General features: G+C 33.5%; 1 protein-coding gene and 1 non-coding gene across 2 annotated transcripts; one reads left to right on the forward strand and one right to left on the reverse strand.

The window, feature by feature from the left end:
- Positions 1–17,294: 17,294 nt before the first annotated feature.
- On the reverse strand, positions 17,295–17,410 carry LOC130809537 (U5 spliceosomal RNA). Its single transcript, XR_009040840.1, has one exon. It is a non-coding gene; the product is annotated as a U5 spliceosomal RNA (small nuclear RNA).
- A 1,694-nt stretch (positions 17,411–19,104) lies between these two features.
- On the forward strand, positions 19,105–21,119 carry LOC130808189 (ETHYLENE INSENSITIVE 3-like 5 protein). Its single transcript, XM_057673659.1, has one exon. It carries the CDS (start codon positions 19,407–19,409, stop codon positions 20,802–20,804), a length of 1,398 nt encoding a protein of 465 aa, XP_057529642.1. The 5' UTR covers positions 19,105–19,406; the 3' UTR covers positions 20,805–21,119.
- The last annotated feature ends 2,035 nt before the right edge of the window (positions 21,120–23,154 follow it).

The raw sequence follows: 23,154 nt of genomic DNA on the forward strand, positions 1-23,154 counted from the left end.
CACTCTTTCTAACAAGACACTACATGAGCTGGTTATGGAACTGGCTGAGGAAAGGAGGTCAATGTCCAAGCCGACCACAGAGACAGCTTCCTCTGTGAGCAAGAAAATCTCTCAGAATAAACCTCCTACATACTCAGGGACTGAGGAACCTGCAGCTTTGGAAAGTTGGTTGCGAGAGTTTGACAAATTGTTCAACGTGGTGCAATGCCCTGAGAACTTGAGGTTAGAACAGGCTGCATTCTACCTTCAAGAAGAGGCAGACTATTGGTGGTCAAACGCAAGGGATAGTGTGATAAGTGATCCCAATAATCCGATGAGTTGGAAAGAATTCAAGACGCTGATTCGAGAAAATTTTTACCCACCACATATCAGGATGTAAAAGTCCAATGAATTTGCTAGGCTTGAGATGGGCGAGATGTCCGTGGATGATCGCTACAAGAAATTCATGGAATATGTCAAATACTGTCCTGATGACGTCCCCACCGAAGAAAAGAAGATGCAAAGATTCGAGTTGGGATTGGTGAATGAGGTGCAAGTTCACATCGATAGCGACAAATACACCACTTTGGACGCTATGTATCAGAGAGCTGCACAAGTCAGAAGCTTGATTAAGATGGACAAAGGAAAAAGGCCTGAGATGAGTAGTGTGGCAGCCACCAGTGGGGAGAAAAGGAAGGTGAACTTTATTTAGCAAAACAGTTTTCAGCACAACAAGAGGCACAAAAACTTCAATGACCCACACAATAGGAATTTGGTGGAATGCTAGCCTCAACAGGGAGGTGCCACTGATCAGAAGATGACCGAGGATCGTCATGGCAAGCAGAGGGTCTTCTTTTAGGCCAAGTGTCCCAAAAATCACCGGGGGAAAGACTGCAATGGGAATTTGGTGGAATGCAAATATTGTGGCAAGCTGGGACACCAAGAGTATGAGTGCTTTGCGAAGTATGGACATCCAGCTCAAGAACATAATGGCCAACAAAGCTCCAGATCGGGAAATTTCAAAAATAATAAGAACGGGAATAATCACAGTGGTAGGAATCAGAATCATCCGAGGAATTGGAATGGAAACCTCACTCCTCAAAGTAGCTTCAAGTCTAGAGGATTTATTAAGAACAGCACCGGAAATGGCAATGAAGGAGCCAGTACGGCTGTAGCTCATCCGACTACTGAGAGGTTAACAACTATCAATAGCAAGGAAGCAGAGTCGGCGAGAGATGTGGTGACAGTTACGTTCCATGTGAATTCTGTACCCGTTAAAGTATTGTTTGATACTGGAGCATCTGATTCTTTTTTCTACACATCAAAGATTGAGAAATTAGGATTAAAGAACCCTGACACCACCTCTAATGTCATGGAGATTCCATCAACGGAGTTGTTCCGGTGTACTAAGCTATATAGAGGAGTTCCTTTGACTATAAGGGATGTCGTTTTTCCTAGTGACTTCTATTGGCTTGATATGGATAACTTAGACAGTATTCTCGGGATGGATTGATTAGATCATTTCAAGGCTGAGATTGAGTGTGACAATTAGGACTAAGGCTTGTGGAGCCTAAGGGAAAGAGGGTAAAGTATAGCAAGGGCACTTCGGGGTTACAGGCTAAAGTGATATCTTCCTTGAGGATGGGAGGATCGCTGAAACAGGGATTACCATGTTACTTGTGTCATGTTTGAAGGATAGAGGACAAGGTTGTGACCCCTAAGTCTGTTCCTGTCGTAAACGATTTTAAAAATGTCTTTCCAGATGAAATACCTGAAACGCCACCACTCGAGACTTTGAATTTACCATAGACTTTAACCGGGGCGGGACCCATATCTAGAGCGCCTTATAGGATGGCATCAGCAGAGATGGAAGAATTGAGAAAACAAGTAGAAGAGTTGTTGGAGAAAGGGTACATATGACCGAGTGTTTCGCCATGGGGGGCACCTGTGTTGTTTGTTCGCAAGAAGGATGGGAGTATGAGACTATGCAGAAATTACCGTGAGTTGAACAAGGTCACTATGAAGAACAAATACCCTCTACCAAGAATTGACGACCTATTTGACCAACTTAAGGGAGCTGAAATGTTTTCCAAGATTGACTTGAGGTCTGGCTATCATCAGTTGAGAATTGCGGAGAGAGATGTATCGAAGACGGCCTTTAGAACTCGCTACGAGCATTTTGAGTTTACAGTGATGCCATTTGGATCGACAAATCACCTGCAACTTTCATGTGTTAGATGAATCGGGTATTAGTGCATGTCTTGATAAGTTCTTCATAGTCTTCATTGATGATATCTTGGTGTATTCAAAGGATGAGGGGAGAGCATGAGCTACATTTGAGACAAGTATTGCAGATACTTTGGAAAATCAATTGTATGCCAAATTTTCTAAGTGTGAGTTTTAGCTTGAAAAAGTATCATTCCTGGGGCATTTTGTATCCAAGGAGGGAGTTACCGTGGATCCAACTAAGATTGAGGCGGTGAGGGATTGGCCTGAACCGAAAAATGTGACTGAGATTCGAAGTTTTCTGGGTTTGGCTGGTTATTATAAAAGATTTGTGATACATTTATCGAAGATTGTCCGCCCGATGACCAATCTGATAAAGAAAGACAAGAAATTTGAGTGGACTGAGGAGTGTGAGGGAGCCTTCCAAACATTGAAGGAGAGATTGACTACTACACCAGTTTTAACCCTTCCAGACAGCACGTCTGAATATCTTGTGTATAGTGACGCCTCGAAAAATGGGTTAGGGTATGTGTTGATGCAAGATCGAAAGGTGATTGCTTATGCATCAAGGCAACTTAAATCACATGAAGTCAATTATCCGACTCATGACCTAGAACTAGCAGCCATTGTCTTTGCTCTGAAGATTTGGAGACATTACTTATATGGAGTGAAGTGCAAAATTTGTACTGATCATCAAAGATTGCGATACTTGTATACACAACAAAATTTGAACATGAGGCAGCGAAGGTGGCTAGAGTTGATTAATGACTATGACGTAGAGTTTAATTACCATAAGAGTAAGGCCAATGTGGTAGCCGATGCTTTGAGTAGGAAAACCAATCATTCCGTAAGATCCTTCACTTTTCCTAGAGAGTTGTAGAGAGACATGGAAAGATTGAGTCTCGAGATTGTACAGCATGAGGAGCTAGAGTCCCAGTTAGCAGTCTTATCCATCCGACCTTCAATTTTTGAGGAATTTTTTACAAATCAAGTGAGTGACTCCTTATTGGAGAAAACAAGAGAGCAGGTTAAAGAAGGGAAAGCTGAAGGATTCACGATATTCGAGGATGGTAGTATACGATACAAGGGTCGATGGTGTGTACCTTCTACTTTCACAGAGCTTAAGGATAAGATCTTGACAGAGGCTCATAGTTCAAAGTACTCTGTTCATCCGGTCCAAGTGTTTGACCTATCAGCTAGGTTGCACTAAAACGGACACGGACACGAACACGGACATGACACGGGTACGGGAAAACGCCAACTTAAAAATGGCGGACACGGGGACACGAAAATGGTAATATAATAAATATATCAAATTAAAGATAATTTTACAATCTTTTATTTGATATATGTAAATAAACACTTTAAAAACATAAAAGTCACAATTTTTCAACTTTTCAAAATTCAAATTACAAACACTAAGATTAAGAATTTAAGATTAACAAATAACACATTAACAATTTAACATTAACAAATAACAATTAACAAATATTCAAAGAGGATATATAAAAAATTGTGAATGGATGTGGGGCAACACCATGTAGAAATAAAATATAATTCTCCGGCAATGTTTGCTTTTTCACATAGTTCAATACACTAATTCAATTTTTAATATTACTAATTATGTATAATATAAAATTATAAAAATTTGATATTAATAATCTTTGCAATAAAACAATCAAATAAAATCTCACTTAATTATATTTTAACTTTATAAATTAAAAACTTATCACAAATCAAGGGTGATGAATATAAATAATTTGCAACGGACGAACCAAATTAGTAAATAAATGCCAAAAAGTAAGCAAAGAAAATAGCTGAATCTCCAACCGTCACGTCTGAATTGGATCACATTTTTCCTCCTTTTGCCGCTTCCTCTCTCTCATTATTATTCCTTTCTTTTGACTGCTTCACTCTTTCTATTCCCGCTCTCTCCCGATTTTTCTATATCCTTCTATATCCTTCACAAACTTTTCAAGATTAAGAATTTAAGATTAACACTAAGATTAAAGATTAGAACAAGATTAATATTAGGACTTAGGATAAAGAGTGAAAATACCTTAAACAAAATCAAAAATTTCGATTTTTAGGAGCAGCAGCAGCAGTGTTCGATTCGAAGTTTCGAACAACCCACAGGGCAGCAGTAGTGTTCATCTGTGATGGAGGAGCAGCCGGTGGTGGCGTGGTGCGGGATTGCGGCAGCGACAGTGGAGGTGGAGGAAGAGTTGTGTAGAGTTTTTAGGGTTAGAGTGAAAGAGAGTTGAGAGAAGTGAGAGCAAGAGAGGGAATTGAGAGGGAATTCGAGTGTTCTGAAGTTCTGCTTCTGATTTCAATTTTTTTATTTTTTATTTTTTATTTTTTAAAAAAACGTGTCCTTGACTCCTTGCCGTGTCCTTGCCGTGTCTGCGTGTCCGAAAAAATATTAAAATATTGGACACTTCATTTGGCGTGTCGGACACGGATTTTCGCATGTCCGTCACGTGTCCGTGTCCGACACGCGACACGCAGGTTCAGTGGCGTGTCCGTGTATTCCAACCTGTCAGAAAGTAAAGAGCGAACATAAGAGGCCTGCAGGTTTACTCTAACCTTTGGATATTCCTGTATGGAAATGGAATGACATATCCATGGACTTTGTTTTGGGTTTATCGAGAACTAGGTCGGAAAATGATACGTTATGGGTGATCGTAGATAGACTCACCTAGAGAGCTAGTTTCATTCCGATGAATAATCAGTGGATATGGATCAGTTGGCTCGAGCTTACCTTAAGAATGTTGTACGATGTCATAGTGTCCCTTGATCTATAGTGTCTAATCGTGATACTAGATACGTGTCAAAATTTTGGGAAGCATTTCAGAGAGCTTTGGGTATAGAACTTCTAAGGAGCACATCTTTTCACCCGGCTACTGATGGGCAAACTGAACGTACGAACAGGACACTTGAAGATATGTTGCGAGCTGTAGCTTTGGATAGGCAAGGATCTTGGGATGAGTGTCTAGACATGGTGGAATTCTCATACAACAATATTTACCAGGCAAGCATTCGAATGGCACCTTTCGAGGCTTTGTATGGTCGTCGATGTTGTAGTCTGGTATGTTGGGATAATTTCAGCGAATCTGTCACTCTAGGTCCGGCTATGTTAGAAGACATGACTGATCGACAAAAGTCCAACGCAGATCTTAAAAGGAGACCTGATGAATTCACTGTAGAGAGTTATGTGTTTATTGAGAGTTTCACCGATGAAGGGAGTCATGAGGTTTACTAAGAAGGGAAAGTTGAGTCTAAAGTTTATAGGACCTTATGAGGTCACAGAGAAGGTAGGAAAGGTCGCTTACAGACTAGCACTACCCAATGAGTTAGGCAAGGTCCATGATGTGTTTCATATCTTGCAATTGAAGCGATATGTTCCAGATAAGTCTCATGTGATCCCGAACCCTTAGACCTTGATGAGAATTTATGTTATGAAGAGAAGCCTATCGAGATCTTAGATTCTAAGGTGCGTAGTACGAGGAGAAAAGATATAAAGATGGTGAAAGTTCTATGGTCTAACCAATGCACACAGGAGGCAACATAGGAAACTGAGGATTCCATGCATGAGAAATACTCACACCTTTTTCCTGAGGTTAATGAGTTACGGGGTCGTAACTAAGGGGCCGTTTGGTTCACACAAGGGAATCGGAATGGAATCAGGAAAGGGAATGAAGGAGAAAGGAATGGATTCCCCTAATTTAGCCTAGTTGTTTGGTTGTGTTCAGGAAACGGAATGAACTGCTGAATGATTCCCTTTGTGACTGTTTGGTTCAAGCTAAGGAATCAAAATTTGATTTTTTAAATTCTTTTATATTTTCTCCAAAAATAAGTAGTTGTTATATGATAAACTTGAAAAAATTATTTTTTGAAAAAACATAACTCTAAATAATAACAACGTAGCTCGATTAATTACATATAATGACTTGTTTGTAGATCAAAATACATACGAAAAGTGTTCTAGTCCTTTTCAAAATCATTCATGGAACCACAACATTAGATCTAAGCATTACTATTTCCTCCAAGAAGACTCTTAACATAATCACTTTTCAAAGCGTCGGGACACTTTGAAAATATGAGGAGCTTGTTTGGTTGTGAGGTTAGAATGTTAGCCACTTCAAAAACTTGGTTAGGAGTTACACCTTCTAAATTAAAAGATAGTAGTTCCTCTAACACTTTCTCAGTCTGTTCAACTACTTTTTGCTCACGATCATCAGTGCGGGCCATCACATTTGCCATAGTTGAAAGATGAACATTCATGTCTTTCATGAATGCTTGTAAGCTAGCCAACTCATTAGAACTACCTTCACCAGCATTTCCTCTCTTACTTCTTTTATTAGAAGTTTTTTCAGTCTTTATTTTTTTAGCAGGAGGAGAAGTAACAGTTTGAGTGGCATTACCACTAGCATCAATTCCCTCATCATCACTTAAATCAAGTGTAACTTGTGGAGGGGCAACGTTTTGCAAATTCTGTATTGCTTCAACATAATCTTCAGCTGGTTTTCCGGTAGCGTAATCCTTGCCGTAAACATTCATTAGTTCATGAAAGTACGGAAATGAAACTCCAAACAGGTTTTTGCGATTCGGATGATTCTGAACCAAACATTCAAATGTACAACATCATCAAACAATCTCAAACATAATTGAACCATACTGTTCAAAGTAAACAATGTCAAATGTACAAAGGTTGGCATACCTTGCAATACTCGTCATAAACAGCCCGATCTACAGAAATCATTTTTTTTCATCATCCCAGACGAATCCACTTGTATTTAACATTTGACAAATAGCCCTAAACTTGGCTACAAGTGTCTTAAGTCGAGAATCAATGTGTGGCAGAGCCTTCAAACCACAACCAGGAAGAGCCTTACCTATGAGCTCCTCTAAGCGAACCATGTAGCCGCTTCTAAATCCATTTTCACACCTCCAGTGAGGATCAACAGCTAACTCTGACAAGGCTTCCACAAGAGCCTTATCTTCTTGGGCAGTCCAAAATCGTTTGTTTTTTCCCCTTCCACCTCCACTAGCACTACTTTCATCCATCCTCTATAACATTCAATACAAATAAACAAAATTGAACTATACTGATCATAGTAAACAAAATTGCATGTATATAAAAATGGAATGAACCAACAAATATTCAATACAAGAAATAAACATACAAGTCTGAAATTCAAATACAAGAAATGGAGGTTTTAAATAAAAATGAATAACATCACAAAGTAAGTCTGCGTTGTCTAGCCCTCCAATCATTGAACATATATTGGGCCATTGTATTTCGGAAATTCGTCCATGGATCGGTTACAGCAATGGAGGTTATGTACTCCACATCATCTTCCTCATTAACATCACCATCATTATCATCACCATCATTATCATCACTATCATTTTCCTCAAACAAGTCCTCATCATCAAATTCTGCAAGCATGTATCTCTTTACCAAATTATGTAATAAAGCACAAGCAAGTACAATTCGACCATGTGTTTGTAAACTAAACCAAGAAGGACTTCTAAGAATCCCCCATCTTCCCTTGAGTAATCCAAAGCATCTCTCAATCACATTTCTAGCTTTTGCATGCCTTAAGTTGAAATATTCTTCGGCGATTTGGGGTTGTCGGGGGCCATTATTCCATTCTCTAAGATGATAAAGATGCCCTCTATAGGGTGCAAGGAATCCTTCTCCATTATTATAGCCTCCATCACATAGATAATAACAACCTTGACAAATTAAAAAAAAATATTACTCTCTTACTAAGTTAATCTCAAATAAAATCTAGTACGTCAATCAAATTACCTTTTGGAACTTTCAACCCATTAGGCCTAGAAATAGCATCTCGAAGAATCCGACCATCGTGTGCCGACCCCTCCCAACCAGGTAAGACATATATAAATTCCATCTCGGGTGAACATACTCCTAATACATTCATAGCAAGGGTACCTTTTCTAGTCCGATATTTGGATCGCTCATCACAAGGAACATTCAGTAGAATCATTGTACCATCAAGGGCACCTAATGAGTTCTACAAAACAAACAATATCACTTTACAATATGTAATAGTCTCTCCATTTTATCTCAAATTAAAGTGTTGGTTTTTATTTACCTTGAAATATTTCCATCTTTCATCGTTGCAATCCTCTTGTATTGGTGTTGGTTTCTTAAGAAGAATATCATGTAACTTTAAGATTGCTAACAAACAAGCATGAAATTGTCTACTAATAGTTTCACCACTTCTATAAAAATGTGCACCCATCATTCTATTTTTCTTATGGTGAGCTAATGTGTATAAGAAACCCGCAACCATCTCTTCCAAACATGTGTTTCATGTTTCATTTAATCCACCAATATCTCTAACCATCTCTAAAAGAACACCAAATGTGTATCGATTTATACGAAGATAGTTCCTACACAAAGTGTCACTTTCTCTAATCATTCTATTCAAGTTGTGCAATCTCATTTTTCTCCTAGTTTTTTTATCAAGCTTAACATAATGGGAATCGTATATAGTTTTTCTCATCGAGTACAACATCAAATGTAGCAACACAACACAATTAATCATAGTAATTATGAACCGAATACAGTCCCAATTTCTCTTCCTTTTCAAAGAAGTACCAATGCTAGCCATTTTCTGTACAAATGAACATCAATAAGAACATCAAAGAAGTACCAAGCACCTTGTTTCCATGTATTCTTGAAAACCAAACAAACAAACAACCAATGATACATAATCAAGTTTCTAAAATCCCAATTTTTTATCATACTAAAACAACATCAATAATCCCAATTTCTAAAATCTCAAGTTTCTAAAACAACATCAATTTGGATATCAGTTCCAGAAGCAAAAACAACAAATCCAGTGAACTCAGATTTAATTTGGATATCAATAAGCATCAACAAGCATCAAGTTAAATGGGAAATCAACAAGCATCAACAAGCATCAATACAGTGAACTCAGATTTGGTTTCAACAGCAACAAGATTCAAGCACCAATACTGCTTCAACAATCAACACGATACAAGATTCAAGCATCAATTTGGGTCAACAGCTAAAGCATCAATAATACTCAGATTTAGGAGAACGAAACGAAATCTAAAACGAAAACGAAGATACAGCAGCTGAAAAAACGAAATCTTGCAACAAAAACGAAAACGAAAACAGCAGCAGAAAAAGGATTTAGGAGAAAGAAGAAATCTAAAAAGGAAGATTCAAGCATCAATAAGCATAAAATACAGTGAGAAATCTAAAAAGGAGAAAGAAGAAAAAGGAAGACTCAACTGTTAATGGAAGATTTAGGGATTCTGTTAATGGAGGAAAGAGAACGACGAGAAGAAGTAGAGCAAGTGAGAACAAAGGAGCAGCAGCAGCAGCAGCAGGAAGGACGCAGCAAGGATTTTGGTGAGGAAGGAGGCGCGAGGAAAGAGAAGGCAGCAGCTGAATGAGGAAGGGAATGGAATGGGAAAGTGAAGGGGGAGGTGGGGAATGAGGATTACCTCATTTAGGTAAACCTAAACCTAAAAATGGGTAAACGGAATCATTCTAAATGCGAACCAAACAACATCAAAGGGAATGGGGTATTTCCATTCCCTTTCCCTTTCCTTAATACCCCCAACCAAACGCCCCCTAAGTCTTTAAAGGGGGTAGAATGCGATAGAATTTTGCGCGTTTTCACGTATTTTCTCCCCTATGATATCAACTTATTAGAATTTTGCATGCTCTTGATTGATTGTGTTGAGTCAATTGTGTGACATTTACATGTTTTGATTGGGTGTTGAGTTAAATTAGGTGATTATGAATACTCGAAATGAAATATGTATGAATATTCTGATATATTGAGTATCTTTTGTTAATAGTGTCAATAAAGTCACGATGTTTGAGTTAATTCCTTAGGCTTAAAATCGTTAAGACACCTTCTTGAGTTATTAGAAATACAAATTTTCGTGACTAGCGCCCTTGTTACTCTAGTTTCAAGGACGAAACTTCTTTAAGGGGGGTAGTCTGTAACACCCCATCATTTTTATGACGTCGTTAATTATTATTATTATTATTATCACTTTTAGAGATTGTTTTAAATATAATAAGTTATTTTGAGTTAGTCTCAATTCTACTAGTCATCTTGTCAACTAGTGTATCGACAAACCGAACAACACGAGGTGCATCTAGCTTCTAAAAGAAATTTGTTTCAGCTTTCTTTAACTTAACCATAAAATAATTTTTCCTCTTCTTGTAAAATCAAACAACAATTTAACTTTTATAATCATATTTCCTTCGATAAAAATTATCAAAAAGGATTACTTTCATGATATCTTTTCCTTTTTTATTCCGATTTTGTGAGTAAACAACAAACTTATATGTTTTGTATAGTGATGGAAATTCAGTATGAATCCACCCTTGATTCGACCCGATTTGATGAATTTAGTTCGATTCGAGTTCGAGAAAATTAAAATCCAACTCCGAATCCGATTACATAGTCTGAGTCTAATTTAGAAATGGACCGGAGTTGGACCTCATAAAACATCCAATACTCCAACTCTACCTGACCCGACTTGACCCGATACCCGACTCCGAATTGAATATAATTATAATAATCAAATTTTTAACACAATGTTTTTGGTTTCATAACTGAATAGTTAAAGAGAGATCATGTGAATCGTAGCAAAGGTTGTTAAAAGCGTAAATTTATGTCAAATCAAAACAACTCTCAGAATCGGATTATAGAATCGAATGATTCAAGAATTTTGCAAATATAAGAAGTTGTAACTGCTTATGTGTATTTTTTAGCCATTTTTATTGTAAAAAACACTTGAAACTCATTTAATATTTAAAAACTTTGTTATCATTCAAAAAAATGCATATATAGTTCTTATTTGTTTACTTTTTTCTATTATTTATATGAATTGATAAAAATAAAAAGATAGACACCAATCAATAATTTAGTAAAACGAACACACAAAGCAGATACAGTAACAATGATCCTTATTAAATTAAGCAATGATAAGTATAGTGATCTTGTAATAGGTTTATCAAAGTAACATTATATTGTAAGTTTTTAAAGCCCTAATAATTATGAACACCAATTCAATTATTTATAAGTTTGTAACACAAAAAGAAATCAAGTTTCAACTGATAATCTAGATAAATAAACGGTTTTAAGGTAGCAAGAATTCTCATCAAACAGTTCTAAAATAGTCATATTATGGTCAAGAGCCTTAATTATCATTAAAAAGCGAAAAAGTAGAATAGGCTCCAACGATATTGTTAATTTGGGTGGGCTAAGGCCTAATTTAGCATTTTTATTATGGAGTATTTTTAGAATTGGTAGAATCATACGATTCTTGTTACGATTCTATACGATTCTATACGTTTTTAACAATTCTAATTGCGATTCTAGGATTTGAAGGAAATAATTTCTTTGTTAGTTGTATACTTGTATTTGAAAGGCTACTCTATTAGTATTTAATACTTTTAAAACCATTAGTATAATATCGATAAGAATAAAGCTTGATAATAATTTGAACTTCGTCGGAGGTCCAAGAGTCCAAGTCGAAGCATAGTTGAAGTATATATAATTTGACTCTGAGTGGAGGTGGACTGAAAAACATAATCTGAATTCTATCTGGAGCAAAGTCGGAGGATGGATAATGGATATTTGGAATTTACACATTCGAGTCGAGATATTTTTATTTGATTTATTCTAAAACTAGATAATGCCCAAGCGATGCATAGTTTTATTAAATTTTTGACATATTTGTTTAAACAAAAAAAAATTTAAGACTTTTGTTTTAACTATCTCAAAAATATCTTATACTCAATAAATAACATTATAAAGATTTTATAAATAATTGAAAAAAAATAAAATAAAATATATAATTTTCTAATGTATTAAATGATATGACTTAAAAAGTAAAAAATCAAAATCAATATTGATAATATTATAGTCATAATTAGAAAATAAAAAGTCAAAAATATAAATATGAGTAATAAATATTAGGCAAAATGTTAAAAAACTACCTAGTATATGCCCCATTTTGCAAAAAACTACCTTAAATAAAAATTTTTGCAAAAAACTAGCTTATATAATACAATTGTTTGCAAAACACTACCTTATAACGGATTGTGGCCTTTGACTGCTATCTTTAACCGTTGACCCGCATGTGAGACGCACGTGATGCGTTACTGTATTTAATTTTTATTATTTTTTTTTTAGTTTTTGTTTTTATTTTTATTTTTATTTTTATTTTTTATTATTATTATTATTTTTTTTTAAATAAAAAAAATAATAATAATAAAAATTTAAAATAAAATAAAAATAAAAACAAAAATAATAATAATAATAATAATAATAAAATATATAAAATAAAAATTTTTAAAAAAATTTAAAATAAAATTATTTTTTTTATATTTTATATTTATTATTATTTTTTTTTATTTTATTATTATTATTATTATTATTATTATTATTATTATTATTTTTGAAAAATAAAAAATAATAATAATAATAAAAATTTAAAATAAAATAAAAATATAAAGAAAAGTAAAAATAAAAAAATAATAATAAATATAAAAATAAAAAAAATTTAAAAAAACTAATTTTTTTTTTTTTTTTATTATTATTATTATTTTTTTATTTTTTATTTTTATTTTTAATTTTATTTTTATTTTTATGATTATTATTATTATTATTATTATTATTATTATTATTATTATTTTTTTTTTTTTTTTTAATTTTAATTATTATTATTTTTTTTTATTTTTGTTTTTATTTTTAATTATTATTATTATTATTATTATTATTATTATTATTATTATTATTATTATTATTATTATTATTATTATTATTTATTTTTTTTTTTAAATTTTTTTTTAAAATAATAATAATAATAATAATAATAATAATTTTAAATAAAATAAAAATAAAAACAAAAGTAAAAAAAATAAAAATTAATTTTATTTTAAATTTTTTTAAAATTTTTTATTTTATTTATTTTATTATTATTATTATTATTATTATTATTATTATTATTATTATTATTATTATTATTATTATTATTATTTTGCTTTTGTTTTTATTTTTATTTTATTTTAAATTTTTATTATTATTTTTATTTTTATTTTTTTAAAAAAAATTAATAATAATAATAATAATAATAGTAGTAATAATAATAATAATAATAATAATAATAATAATAATAATAATAATAATAAAAATTAAATACAATAATGCATCACGTGCGTCTCACATGCGGGTCAACGGTTAAAGATAGCGGTCAAAGGCCACAATCCGTTATAAGGTAGTGTTTTGCAAAGAATTGTATTATATAAGGTAGTTTTTTGCAAAAATTTTTATTTAAGGTAGTTTTTTGCAAAATGGGGTATATACTAGGTAGTTTTTTAACATTTTGCCTAAATACAATGACATCATCATTAAATTTTAGATGGAAAATTTTTATTAAAAAAGTGACATATAATTATTTTAAAAAGTAATGACATCAGCACTGTTTTATTTTAGTAATAGTTATAGATTATGGATATCTGTTATAGGGATCCTTATCTGACTCGGACTGAGTCCAAAAAATTTGAAACCCAACCCAAAAAGCAGATCTGGATTCATATATTCGGGTTAGGCCCAGGATGTACTGCCTTAAAATAACACGTATTGTAGAAATGATCCTCGTCATGGCTTAGCTAGCATGGACAAGCTGCTAGCATTTCAAGTAGTTTAATATAATATGAGTATAAGTATCTAGAGACTTTTCGGTCAAATTCCTTAAACGAGAAGATTCTTGTAAAGGATATCTAAACCTATGAGGCTGTGACAATCTTAGTTTGGTAATTCAAGTTGTTTTCTCCGTTTCAAAAAATGTTGAAGTAAAAGATGGCAGTATTTATTTTTATGATATCTTTTTGGATGGAGCCTTTCATTACACTTAAACAAAATAATTCAAGATAAAATATTGTGTAATATTATATTCTAAAATTACATAAAATATAAATATTAACTTTAGTCATGAGACATACTATAATTACGTTGTTGTTGTTAAGCTCCCATGACATGTTATACTCCCTTCAATTCGTACTTAATGTCCCATATTAATTTGACACAAATACTTAAAAAATAGAAAAGACCACTCTAAATAGAAGATCACATGTTAAAGTAAGATGTATTAATTGAGCACACCAAACATTATCTTCCATTACTAAATCATTTTTAAAACTAAAGTGGATTTCAAAGGATATATTGATAAAAAATAGTATTAAAAATAAAAATGAGACATTTAAAGTGAAATTATCTAATAAGTAAATGAGACATTTCCTTCAGAATTTGAGACAGCTGGTACAATCCAAAAATTCAAGACATTATACCCGTCATGTTCTTGAGTCTCAACCGACCTCTAAAGCTTCTTAGAGCATTCTTACTCATGACCCAAAAAAAAGGTTATTTTACTATTTCATAATTGTTCTTTCTCCTAAAATTTCATCTTTCAACCTAATTTTATTAACAATGACCTTTTTTAAAAGGTCATCATGCTCTCTTTTTTACTTTTTTTTCTATCCCACCATAATTTATCTCACTTAATTTATCTAACATTTATCTTTATTTTTGTACAATAATATTTTCATGTACAAAGTTAATGTAATTTTTTATTTGATTAAAATAGATCTTCCATAATTTGGGTTATTTGAATTCATATTTTTTTTTTGGATTTTTTAAATGATTATTTTGGTATTTTTTTTAACAAAAAAAGTAGGAAAATAAGAAGAAAATATGTAAATATAAAATTATGTCAAAAAATATCAATATGGGTCTCATTTTATAGTTCACGAAAAAAATATGACCATTGGCATATTTTTAAAAAAAAATTAATTTAATACGAAAATAGTCGTTAATTACAAAAACGACTATTTTTTAGTAGCCAATTAGAAAGCGGCAAGTGGCATGCGGGCAGGTGGCGTGTCAGGAAGCAGCAAGCTGCCATTTTCCAACAGCCAATCAAAGAGCGACACGTGGCAAAAAAAAATTTTAAAAAAAGGGGTGATCGTTCACATAGACGGGTCACATGTTAACCCATTTGGCCAACCTTTTCCCTAGCCCACCCAATATTAGATCACCATTAATTGGGTTTTTACCTTAGTTTGGTCATGTGACCTCTCAATAGGTCACCAAAATAGATGCTCTAAGCTTTTCAAAATTTCAACAGTCAACTTTTCTAACTATACTCTACGACTTTATTATTATAGTGCACCGAATAATTAGAAAGAGGTTGATTAATATATAAGTTTGATAGGCTACTTTTTCTATTATGAATTGGTTTTACGATGGAACCTTATTGGGCTTGTGTGCAATCAACTCTCTTCTCGCGCAATGTTTTTAGTGTACAAGCACAATAACAACTTTTATCAATCCTAAGATCTCAATCATAATCTTAGGCTTTTGATTGGATTAATCTATCAACATGGTAACTTAAGCTAATGCATGAGGTCTGAAATATATGTTATATACTTAGAGGTGTTCATTCGGTTGATCGGGTCGGTTTCGGACGGGTGTTATTCGGTTCGGTTGCATTTCGAATCGGTTATTTTTCGGCTGTGTGTTACAACGGGTCACACTCGGGTCGAGTCGGTTAGTCACGGTTCGGTTGGAGATCGGTTATTCAAGCTATTGGGTTAGCATCAGTTCGGTGTCGGTTGAAGTTCGTGTCGAGTGTCAATCGGTCTCAGGTTGTCATCGATTACTAATTGGTTCGGTTTTTTCGGCTACAGATCGGGTTCGAGCTTTATTTTTCGAGTAGTTATCGGTTACGGATAACTATTGATCGGGTCAATATCGAAATAAGTTAATAGTCAGGTTTTTAATTAAAGAGACAACACTAAGCACAATACAGCAAAAGTTCTAATAGATTCATACTCTTATAAAATGAGATTAAATCACAATCACAAACTGAAACATTCAGCCCTCAAATTTCCAGATTCTAACTAAAATCAAAAGTCATGAACCAAAACTCATTTCAAGATCAAATTGGATTTTCAATTGAAACATCAACATTATCTCAAACTTCATAATTAAGCCATTTTCACAATTTCATTTGACAAAAGACAAATCCAGAAATCAGAAAAGTAATCAGTTGAATAAAGAGAAAATACAATCGCTGTAACATAACTGAAATTCTTCTTCACAATATCATACCTCTAGAACATTAAGAACATATATCAATTACATAAAGATGTAAAAATTTCCAACTCCTAGCACATCTAACAAAAGACAAATACAAAAATAGAGAAAAATAAACAATAAAATCAGTTGATTTCAGAGAAATTGAATGTTGTCTCTTAACACTTTTCTGTGCCTCTTTGCACCTCCTTTGCCTAATTCCTTTCCTCCTTTACCTCTTCCTGACATTTTCTCTTTTCTGAAACTAGAATTTGAGATTTGGATTATGATTTGAGAATGAAAACTGAGGTTGGGGGAAGTGGGGTTTTATAATGGGCGGATTAGGAAAGTTAATGGCTATCTGTGTGCTGGGTGTGATGGGAGTCGTACGATGTAACTTTAATCGAACGGTAGTTAATGGCTATCTGTGTGCTTCGGTCTTTTCAATTTTGTGCCGTTCATTTTTTTGATCCAACGGTGTAGGTTTATTGTATATGCATCATTGTAATTCGCGTTTAAAGCAGTATTTTTCATCAGACAGTCTTTTGAGGGACCGTCTTTTCTAGAGATGGGAGATGGCTATTAATAGCCCAATTCATTAAGATCATAGATAGTCATATGTATAAAAAATGTGTTAAGACCCCAACTTGAACATATAACCCCAACTAAACTATATTATAACCTCCACTAATCAATGTTATATAACCCTAACTAAACCGTGTCATAACCCAACTAAACAATGTTATAACCCCAACTAAACAATGTTATAACCCTAATTAAACTATATTACAGCCCCAACCAAACAATGTAATAACCTCAACCAAACAATGTTATACTCCTAACTACATTATGTTATAAACCCAACTTAAAAATGATATAACCCACATTGAAATTCATATATTTCAGGTCATTTGACCCATTTAACCTTAATTAAAGGCTTCCTCCAAAAATAAACGTATGCCACTTAATGCAGCGAGCACACGGTATTCTTTAGTAAAAGGCGAAAGAATAGTTCGGTTTGTGCTCACGTCGTGGCTGCGTCAGTTGATATGAGATCTGTGGAAGTGATTTAAAGGATTTTTCTTTTGTTAGTATCTTTCATAGCCGATGTGGGACAACTTCCTTTGTTATCGAAAGTCATCTTCAGCTGACAAATCCCTTAGCCGATGTGGGACAACTTTCTTTTTTATTGAAAGTCATCTTCAGCTCACAAATCCCTCAATACATGGTAATTGGTATTATCTTAGTTTTACGAAGTATTTGGCAAATGTTGATCCGTCTTAAATTTAATAAATGGGTTAAACAGGTTTTTTTCGGGTTAAATATTCAACCTGAACCTAACCCATTTAATAAACAGATCATGTCGGGTTGACCCATTTAATTAATTGGGTCAAAAATCTAAACCCAAACCCGCTAATTTCGGGTCGGTTTCAGACCAGGTTAGCAGGTCGGGTCAGCTTTTGCCAGCCCTAATAGGCAGATCAATTTATTTCAATTAGTTTATATATATATATATATATATATATATATATATATATATATATATATATATATATATATATATATATATATATATATATATATATATATATATATATATATATATATATATATATATATATATATATATATATATATATATATATATATATATATATATATATATATATATATATATATATATATATATATATATATATATATATATATATATATATATATATATATATATATATATATATATATATATATATATATATATATATATATATATATATATATATATATATATATATATATATATATATATATATATATATATATATATATATATATATATATATATATATATATATTCTGTATGCAATCTCTTCTGTATAGAACTTGTGTTATTCTTTTTTCCGTATTATTAGAAAACTGAAATTGGACTTAATTTGCTAAAATTAGGTGAAAATTTGATTAGGATTTATAACAGTTCGATTTACAATCAGTTCGGGTTTGTATCAGTTCGGGTTAAAAACAGTTCGATTAATAATCGATTCGGGTTTGTATCAGTTCGGGTTAAAAACAGATCGATCTTAATCGGTTTTAGTCAGGTTACATTCGGTTACGTGCATAATTCGGGTCGGATTTAACTCGAGTCGATCACTATTCAGTTCGGGTAACATCGGTTAAGGTTTATATGTCGGTTATAAAATTCGGTTGCAGTTCGAGTTCGATTTTGCCCTTTTCGGTTATCAAACGGTTCGAGTGAAGTATCGGTTCGGGTAATTGCGGTTCGGTAAACCTAAAAACCTTACATTTTTTCGGGTCGAATAATTTTCGATTCCGGGTCGGATTTTCGGGTCGGGTTTGTTTTGAACAGCTCTAATGGTTGCTAACATTCAAGACTTTTTTTTACAGGTGAGAGATGTTTCTCAAGCCTAGACGACCCATTAAAGCTTAATACTAATCCTTAATGCTTATTTAGTTCTTATTGTCTATTTACATCATCCTTAATGCATACTTACAGTATCCTTAATATCTACTTAGATCATCTTTAATACCTACTTATTGTATTCTTAATGCCTACTAACAATATTCTTAATGCCCAAAGAATAACTTATTCTACATATTCTTTATAATCCGTCTCTCACAAGATTTTGAATTTTTTTTATATCGTCAATCATGATCTAGAATTAGTAGGTGTTAATTTATACCGGGAAGGCAAAACTCAGAAGGGTGTCAATCATAGCGGGATTCATGAAAAAGAATATTCAGCAGCTTTTGTTTCGTGACGCTCAGAAATTTAAGCAGATTAACTTGTTTCACAAACTACAACAAAACCATGTGTCGTTGTCTCTGTAAATCTCTACATCATACAACAACAAACCGCTTACAACTCCTCAGTACTCTCTTGGGTCATTGCTTATTTCACAAAGTACCCAATTGCTCACTTAAGGATCCCTATAAAGTACTATAAATTTAACCCATTTGTTTTCTGTATCCTTTTCTTGTCATAACACATTCTACACTAGCTTTCTACATAATATCATGGTGGAAATACATGAGGATGAACAAATGGATCCTTTGAGTACAGAAGAAATGTCAGAGGGAAGTGAAGATCAAGAAGAACAAGAAGACATCAGTTATGCCGATCTTAAGAAGCGAATATGGATGGATCAAATTCGTATGAAGAGATTCAAAGCAGAAAGACAAGCTGCAGAAGAGAAAGCATCATCCGATGATGTTTGTGACACAACAGGCTCGAACAACTCGACATCAACTGTAGCAACCAAAGAAGAAAAATCTAGACGAAAGAAGATGCTTAGATCTCAAGATGCTATCTTAAAATACATGGTGAAAATCATGGAAGTATGTAACGCGCAAGGATTTGTGTATGGAATCATCCCAGAGAAAGGAAAACCTGTGACAGGATCTTCTGATAGTCTGCGCGAATGGTGGAAAGAGTCTGTTAAGTTTGAACAGAGTGCTCCTAAAGCAATTAAACAATTGATTCCTGCTATTACAGCTGCAATCGAGGATGAAAACCCGTCTTTTCTTTACATGTTGCAAGAACTTCAAGATACGACTCTTGGGTCTTTGTTATCTGCGCTTATGCCGCATTGTATTCCTCCTCAAAGGCGGTTTCCTCTTGAGAGAGGCTTACCTCCTCCTTGGTGGCCTAAAGGAGATGAGGTTTGGTGGGGTCAACAAGGGGCGGTTGCAGTCGAGCAAGGCGCACCGCCTTATAGGAAGCCTCATGATCTTAAGAAGTCTTGGAAGGTGAGTGTTTTATCTGCAGTGATCAAACATATGTCCCCTGATTTGAACCGGATGATGCGACTGGTCAAGAAATCTAAGTGTCTTCAGGGTAAGATGACTGCTAAGGATACAGCTAGCTGGGTGAAGGTTGTTGATCAAGAAGAGGCTCTCTTACAGCTTACGAACCAATGTCTGCATATAAAAGATCGAGATCGAGAAAATGATGGTAAAGATGGAGAGGTGAAAAGTACAGAACATGTTTCCAATAAGAGGAAGGCTAATACATTTGATCAACAACCAACAGAATGGTATTATGTTCCACATAGTAATAGTGCAGAATTTGAAGCAGAATATGCGCATCATGTTACAGATTTTGGTGGGTATCACTACTTTCCACATAGAGCTTCCTCATTTCCCAATCTTCAAATAGGTGACAATGATGTAAATGTTCTCCCATGGAGTTGGAATGATGATGTTCGAGCGAGTGGAGAATCAGAGGTAATGAGTAAACATTGGGGAAGTGATGTTGCACACATGGGTTTGGATGCAGACTTTCAACTTCACAGAGAAAACATGGAGTTTGATCTTTTTCCACTTGATGAAGATCACTTGAACAAACAAGCAGCAGCAGCAGCAACTGCTACTATTTGGGATTTAGAATATCAGGAACCTAATGATGATAAATAGAAGAGGGGACTGCTAAGGATAGCTTAGATTAAGATATGGCAATCAAGTTGGTTCACATTGTAGACATGTCTACTTATCTAACTGTGTAGCATGGTTTAAATTTATTAATAATTACTAGGATTAGAGCTCCCTTTTGTTTTTACATATTGTTTGGGTTCATAACATGTACGAAAAACCTTTGACAAAAATTTAGCAAAATCTTCATATAAAACATTTTACCACTTCTCGAATATGTTTGATAATTATCAATTAGGCATCATCAAATTTGCACTAAATGTAATCATAATACATAATAAAGCTTAATAAAGTGCAAACGATGTTATCATAGAGGTACACTTGGATAGATATTATGATTAATATTCCCTCATAATTGAATGCTAGAATTAAAGTTCAAAAAGAAATACTAAATTACAGTACGAAATAATCCTAAATAGTTAACAATTTAATTAAATTCTTATTTTAAGAACAAGCCTAATCCACTACCCACCCATGAGCACCTCAACTAAATATGTATCTTCACTAGCATAAAGGGTGAAAAATATGTGTTTATTTTATGTCTTTTTTATGTCGATAATTAATCCCAAATTACATTATAAATTAATCCTTAATAATTAACAATTTAATTTAATTGTCTAAACTAATGTATAGGTTGGAAAAACTAGATATTTCATTTGTTTTATGGGAATCCCTTAAATGGGTGGCAAACCACAATTAGGATCATAGGGATCTGAATCGTGGGGATAGATGACCTGAATAGCTTTGTCATAGACCCATATTGAAAAAGTTGCAAATTTTGCAAATCACAAGTTCTAGCAGTGTGCAACGTATCTAAAGTGGACCTCCCAAAGTTAACCTTCGCAATGGTATTACTAAATTGAGAAGAATGAAAATGTTGAACTAGATCCTTCACCTTTTGTTATTTGAACCACAACCCTACAATGGCCCTAATTTCTACATATAGAAGCTCAACCCTGCTCTACTTAGAAAAAGAGGATGCTATACAATAAAGTTAAAAGGCTTAAAAGTATTAAAGTCCCTTCTTTCATTGACCACTGAGTTAACCAACATTGACCACTGAGTTAACCAAAAGAGTCGAATGATCATCATCATTATCATATCAGTATATCCTTCAAATAGAAAACTATAATCAGAGTCTAAGGATGAAAAAAGAGCGGCAATTCATAAACAAGAGAGACGAATGATGACAACTATTAATTAAAGAGAACATCTACACACATCGAATTCGAAGCGAAAAAATAAAAACTAAAGTGGTCGGAAAAATACTAACTAATATTAGTAGTATATGGCCAAACTAAAAAATAAGCCACGAAAATAGAATGCGAAAAAGTAGACTCCAAGCCCTGTTATAAATTTTGAGGACTACATTATGTGTACCATACATGTGCATATGGCTTATCAACATTATTAGAGCATTGTTGATGGTGACCTTTTAAGGTCATATGATCAAATTAGGTTAAAAATACTATTAATGGTAATCTAAAATTAGATATGGGTCATGGAAGATTGGGAAACTTGGTCACTTCATGACTACTACAAGTAAACAATCATCTTTTTTTCAAATTAATCTCCACGTCTTGTCACTTGCACTTCACGATTAATAGGAGTCTGTCGCACGCCATTGAGCTACAATTTTTCTTTCTACTTGTTGCCGCCTGATTGGCTGGTTAAAAATAGTCCTTTATTTATTTAAACAGTTATTTTCTGATCCTCAAGATGATGTTGATGCTAGTTTCGATACTCAACCATTATTTCAAAATCTCCTTTCACAATTTGGTTTACCACCGAGCTTCACTCAACTAGTTCAACCATCCCAACAACAACTTGTTGATATAGCCCCAATAGCTTCAAAGAAAACTTGGGATTTGATCGAAGATAATGCTCTTACATCTTCAATCATGAACAAAAATACAAATCCAATTATGAGTACCAACCAAAAGATAAGAGTAAGGTGGCAACTGGCAAATGGTTAACGATCCCACGAAGAACCACTAATATGCTTAAATGTCGTTGAGATAGATTTGATCTGGTATGTTTATAGAGGTCTAGAAGTTATGACGAGGGTCTTAGGAGAAAAAAGAGTGGCCCCAACGACGAAAATGTGTTTAAAGAAGGGCATTTAATCTATCAAAGAAAACACGATAACTTTAACTTGATTGAATAATGGAAAATTTTGAGAAATTTAACAAGTGGAAGCAATTGGTAAAAAGTATGGAAAAAACACCACTAGATCAACAACCAGCTATTGGTGTTAATAGTGGAAGTAGTGTGAAAGAATCGAGGACGAAAAATGATCTCGAAACATTAACAGGTGAACCTCAAGGAGGATCAT

Source organism: Amaranthus tricolor, chromosome 3 (genome assembly GCF_026212465.1).
Source record: "Amaranthus tricolor cultivar Red isolate AtriRed21 chromosome 3, ASM2621246v1, whole genome shotgun sequence".
NCBI classification, from domain to species: Eukaryota; Viridiplantae; Streptophyta; class Magnoliopsida; order Caryophyllales; family Amaranthaceae; genus Amaranthus; species Amaranthus tricolor.